At 36.7% G+C, this 22,086-nt stretch overlaps 1 protein-coding gene across 4 annotated transcripts in view; it reads right to left on the bottom strand.

Annotated features, from left to right (window-relative positions):
* Positions 1-5,201: 5,201 nt before the first annotated feature.
* LOC131051110 (protein MALE DISCOVERER 1) overlaps positions 5,202-22,086 on the bottom strand; it is a 131,310-nt gene continuing 114,425 nt past the window's right edge. For all 4 annotated transcript variants that reach the window (XM_059218522.1, XM_057985481.2, XM_059218524.1 and 1 more), the window contains exons 7-8: positions 6,277-6,474; positions 5,202-6,014 (exon numbers count right to left, since the gene is read on the bottom strand). In XM_059218522.1, the coding sequence (XP_059074505.1) occupies positions 5,766-6,014; positions 6,277-6,474 (447 nt within the window). In that variant the 3' untranslated portion in view covers positions 5,202-5,765. The remainder of the gene's footprint in view (positions 6,015-6,276; positions 6,475-22,086) is intronic.

The following is a 22,086-nucleotide window of genomic DNA, read 5'->3' as shown; positions in this document are numbered from 1 at the left end:
AATATAAATAAATATGCCTTAGCAATCATACCTTGAGGGGTTGTAACTGTTTGTGAAGAGGGATTTGGAAGGTATAAGTAAGAGATATATTGAGGGTTATTTGAACAACAATTGAAATAATATATGTTCCATTTTTTAGAGCAGATTTATGAGTAGAAATTGGATATTTGAGAGCATATTTGTGAGCAAAAATAAAATATTTTGAGTAGAAATTAGACCTATTTGAAACAAAACTAATGCATATTTTTTGTGAAGATATATTTCAGATTTGAGAGAAATCATTGAAAATCATATTGTAGATCTCAGTAGAGGTACATTGCAAACTTCAAATCAAAGTTCTAAGGTAGATTTTGATGAAGTTGTGAGCAATTTTGGAGGTGACTAGAGAAGATCCAAAAAAAACATTTTCATTACATTGCATTTCAAAGGTTGGTGCCTTCTATTTTGCAAGATCACGAGGGTTGGTGCCTCTCGTTCAAAGAGATCGGTGTCTCTTGCTAAGTTAGTGCTCAGGGGATGAGATTAGTGTCTTTTGGGGGTTAATACCTATAAAATTGTAAGAATATTCAAACATAAACAATATTTTTCTATGGTTTTCTACCATAAGGGTTTCCACATAAAATCATATGTGCATCTTGTGTTCTTTATTGATAGATCTTACTTTTGATTGTATCTTTGTCATTGCTAAATTTCTAATAAGTGAAAAGTTGTCTTATACTAATTGACCATCCCCCCATCTCAGTATAAGTGTGTTTTTCTTTAATTTGTATCAGAGCAAGTTCCTTCAAAAAAGCCTAACTGCTTGAAGGAAATATCTTAAAACACACATGGCAATTCAAGAAGGGTTTTCCTCAAACCAAGCTCCATTATATATATGGCAATCAATTGTGGATGGCTATGTGGCATCATCTACTCTACCAATGGACCAAGTTGATAAGAGGGCAAGTGAGAACAATGCTAAAGCTATAAATGCAATTTTGAGTGACCTAATTTAATCAGAATTTGTCAAAGTCATGCATTGCACACTAACAAAAGAAATGTGGAATAAGCTTAAAAGGATGTATAAAGGAGATGACAATGTGAAAAAGGCAAACAATTCAAAAGCTTAAAGATGAAAGGCGAAGAGATCATAAATACCTCTATGATTTGGGAGAGTTGGTTTCAAACATAACAAGACCAACTTACAAAGGGGTAGGGAAACCTTGATGATAGGGATCCCCTCATGTTGTTAGCTTTATCACTCTTTCTACTTATTTTTCTTTCTATTTATGTTAAGTTATATACTTGTTACTTAGACAATTGTTTCCTTCTCAGGGTTGTGATCTTGTGCTTGTTTCCTTCTTGGGGTCATATTACTTATTCTTTGTTTCCCAAATAGTCCAATTTGAATAGTTTTTGGGGCATGATTTCATGTTGCCTACTATTTTTTGAGGATTAGGTGACTCTTTTACCTTGTTATCGATATATAGATCTAATTCATTTAAAATGGGTCTTCTCCTTGTGCCCTTTCATGGGTTTTTTTTATTATTCCAATATACTTGAAGATGATTAAGACTAATGACATTGATTAAAAAAAAATTGCAATGAAAATTAACACCATTGCCAATTGGATGATATTTATTGAAAATGTGTTGATGCTTGCAATGGAGTTTAAACTTACTACGAAGCGTGTTAGTTGCTTTGATCTAAAAATCTAGTAATAGATTGGGAATGCAAGAGTGGTTTTCATTTCTTTATTGTATGTAAGAGTTGTCTTATTATCATGTTAATAATCTCTTAGTACATAGGGTTTGGCCTGAGGGTATCACATGGTTCAATATTTTTATCATCAATGGTGGTTAGAGATACCCTTCGAGATGTTCATTAGAGAGAAAGAATGTTTGATTGCTATGACATCTCAATAATTTTAACTTTTTATTTTTTGGTTTCTTGGAAATGTTGTAATGTGGGATCTTTTAATCCTAGAATTAAGTGACTAATATCTATATTAATGGACCTTATTAATTGGACATTTGACCATATAATTTTTAGGTTAGGGTCATTGTATTGTATTATGCATATTTAATTTTTTAAGTTGATTTTGTACCTCATATTTATAGGAATCTATCTAGATTTTCTTTCGCTTGCTTACATACATGTACATTTCTTATTTTGATTTGTTCCTATGATCATAGCTCTTGATCCTTCCATCCTCAATGCTATCATATATTTCTATGTTTTGGATGAGGATGCATTTTGTATGAAGATGCTATTTTATCATGTGCATTTTTTTCCCTTCCTTTATAGAGTTGATTAGTATTTACCCCCCTTTCTAGATTCACTCATCTGATTCGTCCATGAGATTCATTTTAATATAATCTCCTATGGTATGTGATAGTGATAAGTGTGGACCTAGTGAGTCTTTTCCTTCTATAATTAGCGTGCCTTGTATAATGGATATCAACGAAGTAACACTTTCTTTACCTATTCAAAATCTTTTTGTAATTTATGGTGATGTATCCCTTGTCTATCATGATTACCCTATTCCTATTCCAATAGATTCATGTACTTTCGATGGTGCACATTGCTAAGAATCTAAGAATAATTAATTGTGTGCTACCTTGTTTTTACATAATGATATGCCTTATGATGACCATTCTTTTACATCTCATATCCATTATATGAAAACTCATGATAGTATTTTTCTTATAAAGAAATAGCATGACATACCAATTAATGCCCCAAGCTAAGGCTATAATGTTGTCTCAAGTTCTCGTGTTCATGTTAAATATTAACTTTGCGTGGTTGAATGACATTATTGATTAAAAAAAAAACAATCAATGCTTGAGGCTCATTTTTACTTCAAACTCTATATTTATTCATTTTTTTGCAAGCTTGAAATGAACATGAAAAAATTCATTAATAAAATATATCTATGAAATATATGCCAAGTCAAAGGAAGGATTCATATTTTAATAATAATTAAGTTTTCCCTAAATTCATACTACGTGTTCTTGCATTCCTACATATAATTTACATTTCTGGTAGAGATTGTTAAAATATTTGATTATGCATTAGTTGATTAAGGGCTTTTTGGTGTAATGTTTCATTTGAAGGACCAACGAAAAACTTGGTAGAACAACTTCTTTTTTGAAAACAACCAACAACACTAAAGATACGACAAAAACATGTCACATTCACACAACAATGTGCACACAATGCTAAAGCTATAAATTTGATTTTGAGTGGCTTAATTGAATCAGAATTTGTCAAAGTAATGAATTCACATCAACAAAAGAAATGTTGGATAAGCTTCAAAGGATATATAAAGGAGACGACAAAGTGAGAAAGACAAAGCTCCAAACTCATGTGAAACAATTTGAAAGTTTGAAGATGAAGGATGAAGAGAATTTTACCACCTTTTTCCTTCACGGATGAGATCATAAATACCTCTAAGATTTCAGAGAGTTGTTTTCAAACCTAACAAGACCTCCTTACAAGGGGTAGGGCAACCTTGATGATAGGGAACCTATGTTGTTAGCTTTATCACTCTTGCTACTTATTTTTCTTTCTATTTATGTTATGTTATAAACTTGTGACTTAGAAAATTGTTTCCTTTTGGGGGTTGTGATCTTGTGCTTGTTTCCTTTCCGGGGAGCATGTTATTTATGATTTTTAGGGGGTTATGTTACTTATGCTTTGTTTCCCAAGTAGACCAATTTGAATGGATTTTGGGTCATGATTTCATGTTGCCTTTTATTTTTTAGGATTAGGTGACTCTTTTACCTAGTTATCAAAATATAGCTTTAATTCATATTAAAAACGGTCTTCTCCTTGTGCCCTTTCATGGGTTTTTTTTAATATTCCAATATGCTTGAAGATGATTAAGACTAATGTCATTGATAGAAAAACTTTTTGCAATGAAAATTAACACCATTACCAATTGGATGAGTTGATATTTATTGAAAGAGTGTTGATGCTTGCTATGGAGTTTAAAACTACTACGAAATGTGCTAGTTGCTTTGATCTAAAAATCTAGTAATAGATTAGGAATGCTGGAGTGGTTTTCCTTTAATATATTTTGAGATTTAGCTTCTGCGCTTACCATAATACCATCTCGCTGATGACAAATCACCGATATCTATTAAGGGCATCGATCTCTTATATTAATACGTAAGAGATTACCAGAATTTAATGGCATAAATTAAACATGGTACATTGTCACTCTAAGTCCATCGATTTAACAAAACAGAAACATGGTTTAAAATATGCACAGAATCATTATTTGGGGAACAATGAATTCTTTGAAATAACAACTAATTTTACATACAAATGTTTTGAAATTAAAGAGTCATAATTCTTGCAGAAATAGTTGATAAAACTGTATAAACTATCAACTATCATACTCATATCCAGAAGGTTCTCAAAAAGGTTAAATTTAAAATGATAAGTGCTCTGCAAGTGAAGTAACCCCAAGTATATCTCATCCTTCTTGTCACACATAGCATTGGCGATTGATTCGTAGTCTGACATAAATGAGATCTACAGTCGTAAAGCAAATAAGGTGGTATATTTAATTATTATTATAAATCATATGATAATGTCGCATTCTTGTTTGCCAAGTAAAATGTGGATGGTCAGGAAAAGCTGCAGATATTGGTGTCACTCAATTCTTTATTGGATTCCTATGGAAGTCAAGCTGCAAGGATACTATTCACGAGGACCTCTCATTTTTCACATTAGGGAAGTTGATAATTCATCAGCAGGAACTGTCTTTGATTGTTAATATTAGTTTCAAATTCTTTCAGAAAGTTGACTCATAATTTTATGTTGCACAGGCTCATAAGTTAGATTTTCGGAAATATATATGGAGACTTGCAATCGTATCAAGCAATTAATGTAGTTTTTTTGTTCCGTTAAGCAAGATAAGTTGCATTCTGTCAAAATTATCATCTAAACCGGTCATCAAAATTAAGCCCTATTCATCATTAACAAATTAGCATGATTATACATCTCTGCTGCTAGTTGATCAATTTCCTTGATCAAGGTCAATGTGTTTATACAATTGCTGTTACTGGAAAAATGCTTCTGAGTCCTACCTTTTCTTTTGGAGTTAGAAATAGAAAACCTTCAAGATAAGCGATGTTGTTACGATGAGACAAAACTTTCTCTTGAGTGCCTGATTAGAAGTGCTTTGAAACATTGCAAATATACATATTACAGACCACAAACGTCATAAAATTCACCATTTCTATAAAACTGTACCAAGCATTGGCTGATTCTCAACTTTATAGCTTGATGCTACGTTCATAATACATAACAAAGAAATTACAAGCCCTTCACAGAATAACCACATGGGCGAGATGCTGTCAGGAAAGAATCCTTTTTTAAATTCTGCTAGTACTCGATATTTTGTTGCTAGGCTTCTTTTGATTCAACATTCTTGCAATATGAAAAATATATGATTGGCATGCAATACTCAAAGCAGCTGTGCTTATGATATTGAGGTTGCTTTGCCATCCACAAGAGTTCATACCATCCATTGTGCTGTAGCCTGGAACATGCCTTATGAACTCTCAAAATCCTAATAAGTATGACTTCAACAACATGTTTGCATATGGATTACAATTTAGTTCTTATATCCTGGATTGCACTTAGAATTTTTCCAGTCTACATGAAGAAAGAAATATTTTTGCATTTAGATTTGAAACTGGAGAGTGTGATATATGATCATTTTTGCTAGTAATATTCATCCACACATGATCCAAATGAAAACCTTCATTTCCCTAGACGTTTTCCACAAGGCCTCTTAATGTTATCAGATTCGTTATAGGTGCAGCAGTTTCAGAACCAATACCCAGTGCTTCCACAAGCATTAGAATGACAGCTTCCATGTTTGGTCTGGTTTCAACTTCTTGGAGAATACATAGACAAGCAATTTCACATATAGCATTAAGTTCTCTTTGAATGATATTCTTCAGTGTAGGATCTGCTATGTCTGTCATCTTATCATTACATTGGAGATATTGCTTTGCCTGCAGACAAACACAAGTTGATCTGAAACTCAACATAAGAAATCTTGAATAAGGTTCAGAGTGAGCAAGAAAAAACATATGCCAGAGGCAACTGACACGATTAGCGTGATGAAGAGAACCAGATTGAATATACATAAAGAGACATAAGGAGGAACTTCCACAGGCAACAATGATATCAATAGGATACAGTGTAATGTAAAGACAAACACTTACTTGGCTGTGAAACAGCTATCATACAACATAACAAGTGATTAGTGATTACCGAGTCAACGAGCGTCAAAATGCTTTGGTTTGATGCTTGTCTGCCTGAAATAAGCTCCAGGAGAAGTGTGCCAAATGCATAAACATCAGCAGCTCTGCCACTCTCCACTCTCTGTGTCTGTACTTGAACTACTCTCTCTTTATCTGGTTTCAAATCTAGCTCCAATGCTTTTTCTGACATCTTCTCGATACCTGTAATCTTCATTACGAGGCAATACTGTCGAGTGTCAACTACATAAACTAATGGCTAATAAATTCTAACTAGTGTAAAAACATAATTTTCAAAATTGTATTTGATATTCACTACTGAAACATTTTGAAATGCTCTTACTTTTAGGTGTAGTGCCTCTTGTTTAGTTTATCAAGCAAAGAAATTGTTACATCTGGTGTTTATAATTTTTTAAGAATTGCACTGTTTTAGGAGAGCTTGACTCTTATTGAATCTTTGCTATTCTCATGGATTAGTGAGATCATTATTTCGACCTCCAACTCACAGACCCACAAAAGGAATGTGAGCAATGTGCCCACTCGTAGACAATCTTTTCTTCCCTTTTGTTTGATTATATATTTTCTCCCATTCTTTCATTTTTTAATTTTATTTTCATTGAGAACAATACTAAATGTTGAAAAATTACCCAATAAAGGAACAATATCTAGTTATTGTAAAATCATTGTTTTTTTCTCTGTGATCAAACATGGAGATTTAGTGAATTAAACTGCAATGACTTAGTCCTTATTGTGGCATACTCGTAGGAAATTTTCGAAGTTAAAACCCTGCATTTCTGTACATTCAAACAGTCATATTTCAAAGTCTTGCCCTGTTAGTCTATACTATTTTTAGTCTTTTCTACTAACTTTTGCAGGGTTAGATAATGACCACAAGCTCATTAAAGACTAAACAATGACTATGTTTATGGATTAGAGGAGGAAGAACAGATCAGCATATAAGAATATGCTAGCAAGCATATGTCTGAGGGTTTTTCAGTCGTAACATCATAATAAAGGTGCTTTAGTCCTCAAGGAAAAATGGTTGACAAGTTGACAAAGTCTGCCAGAGGCATGAGAGAAAATCAAAGATCAAAATTGCAGCACAAGTTTTAGTGGCTTGAATCCAATTTAACTTCACATGAAAGCAACACACAGTTGTCTTAAGTGCGGTGCACAAATCCATTGGCAAAACCATCTAAAATCAACAACAAAGACAGTGTAAAGAGGAAAAGTATGTTTGGATCCACACTCAGCCAGGAGTTACAACTTACAAGAGCAGATTTAAGTGGCAATGTTCCAAGTGATCCATGCCAGCAAGAAGAGGGTTGAAGGACAGATATGAGGCACAGTTTTGGAATGACAAAATCCAAAGTGAAGTATGCTAAAACATGAAAAATACATGAGGGAAAATACAGAACAGCAGCCTTGGGTACAAGTTCAGATTTATTCAAAGAGGTTTCTGAGACTATTGGACTTCTTGATGACTCTAATATAAGTGTTGGGATAGTTGAAATCACTAATGCATTTTCTAAAGAAGAGCATGTTGAAGGTAAACATGTTTTAGTCTCCAAATCAGCCAATGATGATGATCTCTTCTTTCACCTTAGTAATGATAGATAAAATGAGTTATCGTATAACTTCCAAACCAAACCTATGGAGAGGAGTGTTCATGATAACTTCAGCTTTGGTGATCGGAGAGTGATCACTCGTAAGGTACACAATGAACATATTTTTTCTGACCAAAGCAACCAGATCTCAAGTCCATGGGACCCAGGTGTTTTGGCACCTATTAAATGATGAAGGGCTGGTTTGGGATGAATTTACTTTTAACCTAAGTGATGTCCTAACTTTTGAGCCTAAATTTTGGGAAGAGGATGCCATAGGAGGAGTTGATTTTGAAAGGCATATTTTTGCAAAAAAATCAGAAAATTTGATGGATGGAACTGAATATTGAAGATGGGACAAGCTTTGAAGGAGAGGCACATGAGACTTGGGGCAGCCATGGAGACACTGCTGAAAGGTATGAATAAATTCTAATTTTTGCATGCATTATAACAGCAATTCAATAAAATTGCATGATCTTGATATTCATGAGGGAAGTTGGAAGAATCAATTATTGATGTCTACTGAAATGAAGTCCACACATTATCTAAGTTGGATGACACAAAAAGTCATGTTGAAAATTTAGTCCATTAGACACCACGAAATCAGGGTCAGAAAATTATATCCCTTGCAGATTTGAAATATTAAGAACACTATGGAAGAAATGAATCAGCCGACTTACATATGATCAAAGATAGAGATGTGCCTACCAAGCTTGTTGATAAGGTTTTATCTATGTTCAAGGAAACAAAGGTTAAGGTTGATGAGCTCACCTTTGAGCTTAATACAAATAAAGATTCTTTGCAAGGTGCTCAAATAGCATTACTCAAAACTGAAGAAGAACTTGCTGCTGTCACAAAATTCAGAGAGCAAGAAAATGAGGAAAGACCAAAGAATATTACGCAAGTGATTGAAGAACTTGATAGCATACAAGAGGTTTATGATCTACTCCATTGTTTCAAAAAATCAAAAAGTGGAAGTTCAGGTAAGCAGGAGGATTGGTTTGAGCTTGGGGATGAAGATAATCTTCATTTTCCTGATAACCCATCGTTTGAGATGGTTGCTGGCATATCATCTGATAATCCACTCTTTGAGTTAGACAATGGAGCACTTTCTGATTCCTATGATGTGGTTGGTGATAATCACAAGATTTGGGAACCAGGTGAAGTTTTCAGCTGAGGTCTTGACTTAGGAATGAAATTGCGGACAAGATTTTAAAGTTGGTACCACTATCCACTTTCCAGTCAACCCACGCAGAACTTTAGTTCCTTGCACATGGATGAATTGGCATGCAGTTCCAGCCCATTAGTGGAGTATTTGGTGGTTGGAGTTGAATGGGGAAGGTGATTTGATCATAGGAGAGGACTTTTCAGCCACTTCCATGCTCACATCTCCTATGTTTTCAACATTAATTTTAGCATGAGAGCTTCTGCCCTTGCATTTCCATGCTAATTATGGCAACATCAGTTTATGGGGAGATTGATTTTAAGCACTTGTAGGTTTTATGTTAGCTACAGGTTGTGGGAGATTTTTCAGATATGATGAAGTTATTTCTGGCCTCTATCTTGGTGAATCATGGTTATTACAACAATTTCATGAAATGTCCCCTTAATTATTTTTCCACTTTAAAACACAAGAATTTGAACCCATTAACGTTAGTATAAGAAAATTCAGCAAACTCAACCACTTGTTCAGTGGGAGTATTAGATAACAACCTGGAAAAACATACTAGAAAATGAAAGGGAATACAACTTGGCAGTATAACCAGCCACTTTCACATCTTAGCGGGCAATACAAAAACTAAACTTGACCACTTATTCAATGAGAGTGTTAAAATATCAAATGCTGGAAAGAAATAGAATGAGAAATTGGCAGTAAACCAGCCACTTCCACGTATTCAGTGGGTAACAAGGTTAGCTTCAAAATCTGAAAATTAAAGAACGTTGTTTAGTACTACTATAACAGCGAATTACAATAGAGCTAACAATGAAGCATCATGAGAAAACACTACTGCTATGATTCAAGAAGTTAGAGAATCAATCCCAAACTCAATGCTGATAAATTATGATGAAAAGCAGGAGTTTAGAACAGCGATACCCAATCTGATATGCAACAGCTACAAACTAATCTTTCCAACCAACAACCCTGGAAAGCTTGAAATTATCATAACTCCCTCGATTCTTCTTCAAATGAGCTCAAACTAAAAACAGAAACACCATAGGGGTCGGGTGTCCAACTTTCAATCATTCCAAGTACCAAACCAGCAACATAGTAGATGGCATGAATCTCAGTGCAGCCCTGGCAAGATGGTATGGCTAGCTAAAAGGTACGACCAGCAGCAAAAATCAGTGTCTTCATCAAAAATCACGAAACCTTGGGCATAGGAGCACCCAGATCTCCAGGAAAGAACAAGCCAATACCCACAAAAAAATCGGACCAAACCTCCAATCGGTATGACTCTAAACTCAAATCAGCATATAGGGTTTTCAAACTCCAAAAACCAAACAAACACCACTCACACACCAGTTAAAAAACATCGAATCCACACAAAATTGAAAGACTGAAAGCAAACATCTTCGTTGGAATTCTGTGGCAACCTTTGGATGAAGCTTCACCACAATCAGCTAGGAGTTATCTTTCAAACTCAAAACTGAAAGAAGTTAGGAGGCACTCAACTCCAAAGCAAGAGTCTCTAAAAAATTTCAGCAGCACTTCGTTATCAAAATAATAGCATACCAACAGAGAAGAAGGCCCCTTGTATTTAAAGGCTCAAAACCCAACAATTTAAATTTCCTTTTTTCCCTCAAAGTTGGACGTCCCTTTTCATGTGCACAAATAACTTAATAAAATTTATTAATAATTCCCAACTTGGATGCCCACATGAGAACATCTTTTAAGAACTTAAAAGTCATTGAGCCTAGGGGTGGGGTTCAAAAAGCAACTTGAAATTATAAAATCACTTCAATTATTACCTTCAAGAAATGGAACTCCAAGAAACCAAAATAAGCCATCCCTCAGACCAGACTGCTATAAATAGAAACCAAGTGTTGTACCATACTGCTAAAAGTAGTGTATTGCTAAAAATAGTAAGCAACTCCAAACACCTTTTGAGCACAATATGGGTAGCCATCGAAATTTACTAAAAATAGTAAGTTCAAAAACCTCCTCTGATGGAAATGCATATAACATCATTCTAAAGCTCTCTGAAAACCTAAAAAGACCTAGAGAGAAAATTGTCAGACTCTTGCAAACAATCCTCTGAAAACCTCCCTGAAGATGGATACCATAATTTTGTCCCTGATTAGCCTACGGGCCTCCAGAATAGGCTCAAAGTCATCCTAAAGTACTAGTGCTGAGAAGGGGACAATACAATCCACCCTCCCCAAGATTGCTTGTCCTCAAGCAATTGCAAGGCTGAATGCTACAAAATTTGCTCATCTTCCCAAGTTGCATCCTCAATCAATAGATTCTTCCACTTCACCAAATACTCCTTAATAGATCTTCTCCTCAAAGAGCGCTCCCTGAAATCAATGGTGGTCTCTAGAATCAGAACCAACTGCTCCTCCTCATCCAATGGAGGCAAATCTGATGAAGCTACTACATTATGTCCAAGTGTCTTCTTGAGGCATGACACATGGAAAACATTATGCAGCTTACTGCTTGTTGGTAGTTCTAACTTGTAACCCACTTCTCTGATTCTCCTAATGACTATGAAAGGTCCATAGAAATGTGGCTTGAGCTTCTCTACCCCACTCTTCTTGCGAGTGGACTGTCTATAAGGTTGGAGTCTCAAGTAGACCATGTCACCAACCTCGAAAGTGTGTTCCATACGTTCTTGATCAACATATAACTTTTGTTTTTTATGTGCATGCTAAAGGTTATGCTTCAGAGATCTCAAAATGTCCTGACTTTGTTGCAACATATCCCTCGCTTAAGGCACCCTACAATCACCGAAGATCAAATCAACAAAGCTCGATGCCTCATATCCATACAGAGCCATAAAAGGTGACATCTTGATTGACATGTGGTAGGAAGAGTTATAGCAATACTCTCCCAAATGAAGCCATCTTACCCAAGCCTTTTGCTGCCTTGAAACATAATTTCTGAGATAGCCCTCCAACCATTTATTCACAATCTTCGTTTGTCCATCAATTTGAGAATGATAACTAGTGCTTGGAGTAAGCACTGTACCACTCAATTTGAAGATCTCTTGCCAAAAAGTGCTTAGGAACTTGTTGTCCCTATCACTCACAATGGTTTTTGGTAAACCATGCAATCTGAACACCTCTCTAAAGAATAAATCAGCAACCTGAGCTACTATAAATGAGCTAGTAATAGCGAAGAAATGTGCAAACTTCGTCAATCTATCCATGACAACATATATGCAATCTTTCCCTTGCACCCTTGGTAACCCAATGATGAAATCCATCAATATGCTTTCCCATTTCTAATCGAGAATAAATAAGGGCTGCAACAAACCAATTGGAAAAGTGTGTTCATTTTTGTTCTGTAGACAAACCAAACAATCCTTGATATAGCGAAGGACCTCATTCTTGAATCCCTTCCATGAAAATATCTCATGAATCTGCCTATATGTCTTAAAATACCCTTGATAACCAGCCAAGGGAATGTCATGAAATGATTGTAGAACCTCCTTTTTGAATTTAGAATTAGGTACAAGGAAGATTCTACCTTTATAATGTATCAAATCATCAAGCAATTGATACCTTTCATCATGCAAAGTACCCTCAACTAGGCTAGTAGCAAACTGATTTTTGGCATACTCTACAACAATCTGTTGTTTCCAATCAGCAGTATTCTCAACCAACGAACTCAAATGCAGCCTTCTTGACAAAACACCAGCCACAATGTTGTTCTTCCCCTTGACATGCTCAATGTCAAAATCGTAAGCTTGGAGCTTACTCACCCATTTCTATTGCCTCTCGTTCAAATCCTTTTGATGCATGAAGTGCCTAAGACTATTGTGATCAGTCTTCACCACAAATTTACTCACCACTAGATATTGCCTAAATTTGGCCGATGTGTGCATGATTGCAAGCATCACTTTGTCATAGATCAAGTATGTTCTTTCTACTCCTCTCAACTTCCTGCTCTCAAAGGCAATAGGATGTCTTGCATTAATACAACTCCAACTCCTTCCCCTGAAGCTTCGCATTGCAACTCAAATGATTTGGAGAAGTCTAGTGTTGCCAAAATAGGACACGAACTCATGAGCTGCTTGAATCTATCAAAGACCACTTGTGCATTTTTTGACCATGCAAATGCCCCCTTTTTGGTGAGATTAGTAAGGGGAGCAGCCATATGAGAATACCCCTTCACAAACCTTTTGTACAAACCACAAAGTCCCAAAAAACCTTTCAACTGAGTAAGGTTCTTTGGAGGAGGCCAATCCAAGATTGCCTTGATTTCTTCTAGATCAACACTAACCCCCTTAGAGTCAATCACATGCCCAAGGTAAAAGAAGCTCGGTCATTCCAAATTCACATTTGGACTCCTTGGTGAATAAAGACTCCGACTCCATAATGCTATGCACTTACTCCAAGTGCTTGAGATGCTCTTCCCATGACTTACTACAGATGAGGATGTCATCGAAAAAGATCACTGACTTCCTCAACTGCTTCTGAAATATCCTATTCATATAGGACTGAAAGGTAGTGGGTGCAGTAGTCAACCCGAAAGACATGACTAGAAACTGAAAATGCCCAAAGTGGCATCTGAAGGTTGTCTTCTCAATATCTAATTCTCTCATTCTAATGTGATGGCATCCTGATCTAAGATCAATCTTGGAAACGTAGACAGCTCCATGTAACTCATCTATGAGGTCATCAATCCTTGGTATAGGATAGCGGTTTTTTATTGTCATCTAGTTTAGAGCTCGATAATCTATGCAAATGCGCATAGTCCCATCCTTTTCCTTTACTAGAACCATTGCAGAAGCAAAGGGACTCTTGCTTGGGCGAATGTATCCCATATCCAAGAGTTCTTTGATGGCCTTCTCTATCTCGTCCTTTTGCTTCTTCGGATACTGGTATGTAGTCATGACCGGTTTGGCTCCTTCTTCACACTCAATGATCCCCCTTTCCGGAGGTCTTCTTGGAGGTAAACTACCAAACACCTTACTCCGTTTGGTGATTATTTCTTGAACATCAAGATGGTAATGCCTCTTATCCTTTGTAGGATTGGATGGCATGATCAAACACTCTGTTGCCCATTCGACTTGATCATGACGAACCAGCCCTTCCATCCTCTTGAAAGACACGACCTTAGGGCCTCCATTTGACATTCCTCTTAACACCACCTTCTTTCCTTCTCATGAGAACTTCAACTCCATAGTTTGTAGATTCAAAGTGATCTCCCCAAGAGATTACAACCATTGTATGCCAAGCACTGCTTCATCAATACCTCCAATGCTAACAACATAGAAGTCATCCTTGACTTCCTAGTTACCCAACCAAATGGACAATATAGGAGATCTTTTGGTTGCAAGAGATAGTAGAACCATCAGCCACCATCACCTTGAAATCTTCAACTTCTACTGTGAGGCCTCTCTTTGCAACTATCCTTCCGTCTATGAAATTGTGCGTTGCTTCGGTATAAATTAGACCAATAATACAATGCTCCCCATGTTGAAGTATGTAGCGGCAGATTCCTTGAGAGGCCAATGCTCATTAAGAATCGCCACCCACTTTAAATAATGTTTATTTAATTATTAAGAGGACGTGTCTCTTAAGGTTGACTCAAGGAGGAGTCACCTCTATTAAAGAGACGTCTCCCTTCACATTTGAATGGTCGCCTCTATTGGAGGCCGAATATTCAAGAAGGGGTACGATCCACATATTTATACATAAGGCTGGCTCATTCACTTGCATCGAACACACATACATTCTTCAGTTCGCTTCATACACACATACACAGAAGTTCGAATATTAGTTGCAGATCGAATAAAGAGGTGCTCTTATATTAGTTGCAGATCGATCTGGTAACTAATCTCATTATTGGCCTTGTGTTTGGCCACATTGTAATCAAAATGTTTCAATATATATAAGAAATATTGTTGCTGGGTTTTTCCCTTCAAGAGGGAGGGTTTTCCAAGGGTATATTGTTGTGTCAATTGTTTGATTTCTGCTTAATTTAATTCTGATCATAAAAACATGGTATCAAAGCGGGTTTAAGGAAGATCATGATTAGAATTGATTAAGCATCAAACCCTCACTTGTTCTCCTCACTCTTAGTGCGTCTATCTTAGTATCAAAAATGGTGAACAGGCTCAAGGTCGAAGATAGACTTGATGGTGCCTCTAACTTCACCTCTTGGAAGTTTAGAGTTCTAATTGCACTAGAAGAGAATGATATTCTCGATTTTGTGGAGAAGGAAGTGCCCGAACCCAATGATGAGAATGAGAAAACTCTACGAAGAAATAATGGCACTAAGGCCAAGAAGATTTTGATTGATTCCATAAAAGATCACCTTGTGCCTATTATATCCAAGTTGAAGACGGCTAGAGAGATGTTCAAGACTTTGGAAGGGTTATATGAGATCAATAATACTAGTAGAGCTCTTGCATTAAGGCAACAGCTACATCAAATCAAGATGGCTAAAGGAGATTCAGTCATCCCCTACTTCATGAAGATCACTGAGTTGAAGGACCAACTATATGCTATTGGAGATATAGTTGAAGATAGAGATTTAGTATTGTTGGCTCTCAATGGTCTTCCTCAATCTTGGGAACCCTTTATCCAAGGTATCAGTGGAAGATCTAAGCTACCAAAATTTGATCGCCTTAGGGCTGACTGTATTCAAGAAGAATCCAAGTTGGCTGCAAGAGGGATTGGTCGAAGCTCTCACAATGAAAACACTCATGTACTTGCAACTCAAACTTCAAAGAAGAAAGGAAGAGAAGGGAGAAAAGGAAAATTCAAAAGGAATAGAGACAAGAATTCAGATGTTGCTCCTGATTCAAAGAAGAGAAATCTCTCCCAAATTCAATGTTTCAAATGTGACAAGTATGGTCACTATGCTCAAGGTTGTCCTACAAGACCAAAGCAACATGCTTCTATAGCAGATGTTGGTGATGTATCCCGTCAAAAGGAATCTAGAGACAACAAAGAAGGTTTTCTATTCATCTTTGCCCTGTCAAGCATTGTTCCAACTGATAGCAGCACATGGTTGATTGATAGTGGCGCTTCTCGACACATTACAGGATATAGAGAGAACCTTTCAGATTTGATAGAAAGAGAAACCAACCTCCAAGTCATAATTGGAGATGATGCATGCTACTCTGTGAAAGGTTCTGGAGCCACCTCTCTCAACTTAGAATCTGGCATTCCCCTCCATCTAAGTGTTGTCTTGTTTGTGCCGGGAATCAAGAGGAACCTTGCATCCATTTCAGCCTTGGAAGACAAAGGTTATCAAGTTGCATTTTCAGAAGGGAGAGTTCTTGCTTGGCCAAAGAACTCTAGCATCAAGACAGCACGTGTGATTGGCAACTGGCATGAGAGTCTGTACAAGCTTTCCATCTATCCAGTTCAAGCACTTCTACATGATTCCTCCAGTTCCAGCAAGCTATGGCATAGAAGGCTTGCTCATTTGCATTGTAGGGCCCTTCCATCATCGGAGAAAATGGTTAAAGGCGTTACCTAAGCTCAACCATGAGCATGATGGCACTTGTAAAGGTTGTGCCACGGGTAAAAATGGTAAGAGTCCATTTCATTGTAGTGAAAGTAGGTCAAAAGAAATATTAGATCTTGTACATTCTGATTTATGTGGTCCAATGTCAATAGCATCCCTAAGTGGATTTTTGTATTATGTAATTTTCATAGATGATTACTCTAAGAAGACTTGGATTTACTTTTTGAGGTCTAAAGAGTCTGAAGAAAAGGACTTGGACTGAAATTTTGACTTTGGGGCAGCCAACTCCATACTTCTAGATTTCTTAATTGCTTCAGCCAATGTTGGTGGATCGAAAGCCTTCACCCACCCTTTCAATGGTTCCTCTAGTCCCAAAAAAAGAACTACAAGCCTCTTTTCAATGATGTTAGGGACAGTCACAGAAAGCCTCTAAAAATCAGTAATGTATGTGTCAAGTGAACCCTGTTGTTTTAGTTGGGCAAGTTCACGAAATTTCACCTCAGGATCCTTGGTGTCAAATCTTTCAATGAGTTTGTTGATAAACTCCTCATAGGTGACAATGAGGTTATGGCTAAGAGTGACCAAACCATGATACTACCATTCATGGGCGGCCCCATCCAAATGTAGAGTAGCAAACTTGATAGCATCTTCTTCAGGCATAGGCCTTAATGACAAGTAGTTATCGAATTTCTGAACCCACGATCTAGCTAAACACTTGTCACTTCCCTCATAGTGAGCTGAGTGACTCTACCAAGGGCTTGTTGGTACTCTCTTGGAATTGGAGGAGTGTGATTCTCATATCTTCCACCTCCTCTTTTTTTCTTTTGGCTCAAGTACTGGCCCAATGACAGAATGTCTCAAATCTCAGTGGAGAGAGAAACATACTCCATGTAGCTATTCCTCACTTCATCTACCAAAGGTATTTCAGCTTTAACTGGTGGTACCTCCCTTTGTATGAAGGTAGGATGAAGTGGACTTGGGGCTGATCCTTGAGGTGTTTCCACATTTTGTCCTACATTCCTTCCATTGGCATTTGTATTGGAAGTACTTGCTTCAGCACCATGGTTTTGTTGACTAAGAGTCTTATTCTGATCCATCTTAGCAAGCAAATTGGCCATCATGTCTAACATAGCATCAAACTTTGTTTTTGCTCTGACTTCAAGAGAGTACTCTGAGGCTGGTTCCATTTTGGCCATTGTTTCAACTGCTCCCACACTGTTTCTGATAACTTCTGAGAATGTATCTTCAATCGGAACTAAAGGAATCTAAAACTGTTGTCTTTTTTGTTCTCTGTTGTAGTATTTGATTTCTCTATCACTCATAGAGAACTACTATCAACGGAATTCACAAGCCGGGAAGAAGACCAACTCATATACCACTGAAATATCCCCTTTTTTTCCTAGTTTAAAACACAAGAATTTGCACCCGTTAACATTACTATAAGAAAATCCAACAAACTCAAACCACTTGTTCAGCTGGAGTATTAGATAACAACTTGGAAAAACATACTAGAAAATGAAAGGGAATACAACTTGGTGGTATAACCAGCCACCTCCACTTCTCAACAAGCAATACAAAAACTAAACTCGACCACTTATTCAGCGAGAGAGTTAATATCAAATGCTAGAAAGAAATAGAATGAGAAATTGGCAGTAATCCAGCCTTTTCCACTTATATATTGGGTAACAAGGTTAGCTTTAAAATTTGAAAATTAAGGAATGTTGTTTAGTACTACTATAACGGCGAATTACAATAGAGCTAACAATGAAGCATCATGAGAAAACACTACTGCTATGATTCAGGATTCTAAAGAATCAACCCCAAACTCAATGCTGATAAATTATGATGAAAAACAGGAGTTTAGAACAGCAATACCCAATTTGATATGCAGCAATTGCAAACTGATCTTTCCAACCAGCAACCCTAGAAAGCTTCAACTGATCATAACTTCCTCAATTCTTCTTTTAATAAGCTCAAACTAAAAGAAAAAACACCACAAGGATTGGGCGTTCAACTTCCAATCATTCCAAGTCCCAAACCAGTAACATAGTAGATGGCATGAATCCCAATGCAACCTAGGCAACATGGTAGAGCTAGCTAAAAGGTACAACCAGCAGCAAAAATCATTGTCTTCATCAAAAATCAAGAAACTTTGGGCATAGGAGCGCCCAGATCTTTGGGAAAGAACGAGCCAGTACCCACAAAAATCGGACCAAACCTCTAGTCACTATGAGTATAAACTCGAATCAGCATATAGGGTTTTCACACTCCAAAAACCAAACAAACACCACTCACACACCAGTTAGAAAACATCGAATCCACACAAAACTGAAAGACTAAGAGCAAACATCTCCGTTGGAATTCCATGGCAACCTTGGATGAAGCTGCACCACAATCAACTTGAATTTATCTTTCAAACTCGAAACTGGAAGAAGCTAGGAGGCACTCAACCCCGAAGCAAGAGTCTCTAAAAAATTTCAGCAACACTTCATTATCAAAATAATAGCATACCAAAAGAGGAGGGACCTTTTATTTATAGGCTCAAAACCCAACAATTCAAAATTCCTTTTTTCCCTCCGAGTTGGATGTCCCTTTTCATGTGCACAAATAACTTAACAAATTTCATTAATAATTCCCAACTTGGATGCCCACATGAGAACATCTTTTAAGAACAACTTAAAAGTCATTGAGCCTAGGCGTGGGGGTTAAAAAGCAACTTGAAATTATAAAATCACTTCAGTTATTACTGTCCAGAAACAAACTCCAAGAAACCATAATAAGCCACCCCTCAGACGGAACCGCTAGAAATAGAAAGCAAGTATTGTACCATACTACTAAAAATAGTACTTACTAAAAATAGCATACTGCTAAAAATAGTGACTCTAAACAACTGCTGAGCACAATTCGGGTAGCCGAGGAAATTTACTAAAAATAGTAAGTTCAGAAATCTCCTCTAATGGAAATGCATGTCACACCATTCTGAAGCTCTTTGAAAACTCAAAAAGACCCAGAGAGAAAACTATCAGACTTTTGCAAACAACCCTCTAGAAAACCTCCCTAAAGATGGAAACCCTAATTTTGTCTCTAATTAGCCTACGAGCCTTTGGAATAGGCTAAAAGTCATCCTAAAGGACTAGTGCTAAGAAGGGGACATTACATTTGATGTTGCCGATCTATACATCTTCTGAGGTAGCTTTGATGATTGCAGTTGGTTGGGTGAGTTAGTGTGCTCGAGATAGCCTTTCTGACACTTGGAGATTAAGTTTCGATGAGTTGTTATCAATTTATGACAAAGGAGGCATTCCTAGGATAGCTACTTTCAGATTTTATATTGCTATCACCTTCTATATTGGCCATTTGGCAGGGACTAATCTGCATCACTTTTGGGACACCATGATGAAAGATATGGAGGACCATGTTTTCCAGTTGAGCAGATTGCTTTTCTTGTTGCCCAATATAGTGTCAAACAATGGGATCACTAGTGTGGACCAAATTGAGGTGCTTTGGCAAGAGATCTTTGATGATATGAAATTTATCTCTTCAAGTACTTTAGTTTGGGTTTGGAGTATGATTACATTATTGGGTCACAAAAGAGGAGAGTGCAATCTTGGTACGATGTGTTTACAGTTTTGATTAGAGTGGTGTAGGAACAACATGGTGGGTTTTTCCAAAGATTGACTTGGCACCATGGGATCACATTTCATTTTAGTTTGGCTCAATTAGATGATTTTGAGGTTGTGTTGGCATTGCTTGAGGACAAGCCAGCTTTGGGGAGGGTAGACTATAATGTCCCCATTTTTTGACACTTCAACATTGTAGTTAGCTTCGGCTTTCTTGCTGACCATCAGTCATGTCACAGGGGATGTTTGACGTTGGCAATGGTCTCAAATGGTCTAGAGGATGCTTATGCCACTTTTCAAAGTGAATTCCAACTTTTGGTGAGTTCTCCAAGATAGTAAGTCACCTAATCAGGCCTGATTTCCATTATTTATCATCGATATCACTCCAATGCAATTAGATTCCAATTCCAATGTTTTTCAACAGTTTCCGCAACTCAAGCGTGTTATTGGCTATAATTTAATTATTTAACTAAGGCTTCTTAATTTAATCAAAATAATTTGCACCTTAGTGTTATAGCTCATTGGAAAGAGGATGAAAAGTTTTAAATCATGCAAGCATAAAACAAGGACCTTGCATATCAAAAATTACCATTATTTTAATAACATGGTCTTTCGAAGCGAAAAAGGATTTTTTAATTAAAAAGTGATTTTAAAAAAAAGAGTCTTCCGAAAAGCTTGGTAGGAAAAGTATACAAGGGGGTTTGGAGACCCCATTTGTAATATGCAGATTATTACATTTTTTCTTTGGTAAAACACCTTGTCATTTGGAGTTTGAACTTGGTTCAACCATGGACCATTAAGGTCCTGGGTTGTCAACTTATCTTGTTTTTGTGACTATAGGTCTATTGGAGTGGGGACACATCCCCATGTAACACAAGATTTTCATCATCTTCAAAACCATTTTAAAAAGTATTGAAATGCAAGCAAACCTTTTAAATCACTTTGCTAGCAAACGGTTCCATTAAATCTTCATAAAAAGTATTGAATAGCTTGCAAAGATCCATTCAACATGAGAAAGTTCAAGTCTTGGTATAAGGCACACTTTTCAATGACAAATGTCATGAAAAGTTTCTCCAAGCACACTTTTTAGTGACAAATATCATGAAACATTGAAAAGTTCCTCTAGTGCACTTTTTGGTGACAACTGACATGAAATGTTCATTCAGGGACAAACACTTCCAATCACTTACATCATCTTGTGAATGGGAACAAACACATCCATTCACAAACAACCAACAATAGTGATTGGGGACAAACACATCCAACCACTTACATCATCTTGTGAATGGGGGCAAATACATCCATTCAAAAACAATCAACAAAAATGACTGGGGACAAAAACCTCCAATCACTTACATAAAAAGCTTGAAGACCAAGCCCTCTTTGTCGCGTATGCAGCCACCATTATAGATCATTGCCACTCTAATCACAAATGATATGAGATAGTTTCCGCTGTCACCTCGAAACTGATCTTGGCTTTAGCCATTTTGGCACAAAGAGTTTTGTCACTAATGCAATTTCACGACCCCATCGCTAGTGACTGACAAGGTCGCTAAATGTCCTTCAACCTCCTACGCCTTATCTATTTTCATGTGGAGGATCTTCAATAGCCACCCCATGAAGGCACTCTTCATCATCATCTGCAACCAATGCCTTATCTATATTTAGCTTGCCATCAAGGAGATCCTTGGTACACTAAGTGCAATTCATAACAATGTGTCCCTTCTTCTTGCAATAGCAGCACAAAATTCTATTCTTGAAGAAACGATTTCCCTTTGATGTAGAAGAATTAGATTTAGAGGAATGTTTAGGCCTATTTTTTCCATACATTACAGTTTTCTCTATAGTTGAATCAAAATTCTTAGCTCCTTCATCAATCAAAGAAGATATTATTTTATATGGGATAACATCTACTTTATTTAATGTGAAAACAATGTTTCCATAACTAGGAG

Source organism: Cryptomeria japonica, chromosome 3 (assembly GCF_030272615.1).
Source record: "Cryptomeria japonica chromosome 3, Sugi_1.0, whole genome shotgun sequence".
NCBI lineage: Eukaryota > Viridiplantae > Streptophyta > Pinopsida > Cupressales > Cupressaceae > Cryptomeria > Cryptomeria japonica.
This window is presented reverse-complemented; position numbering and strand designations above follow the sequence as displayed.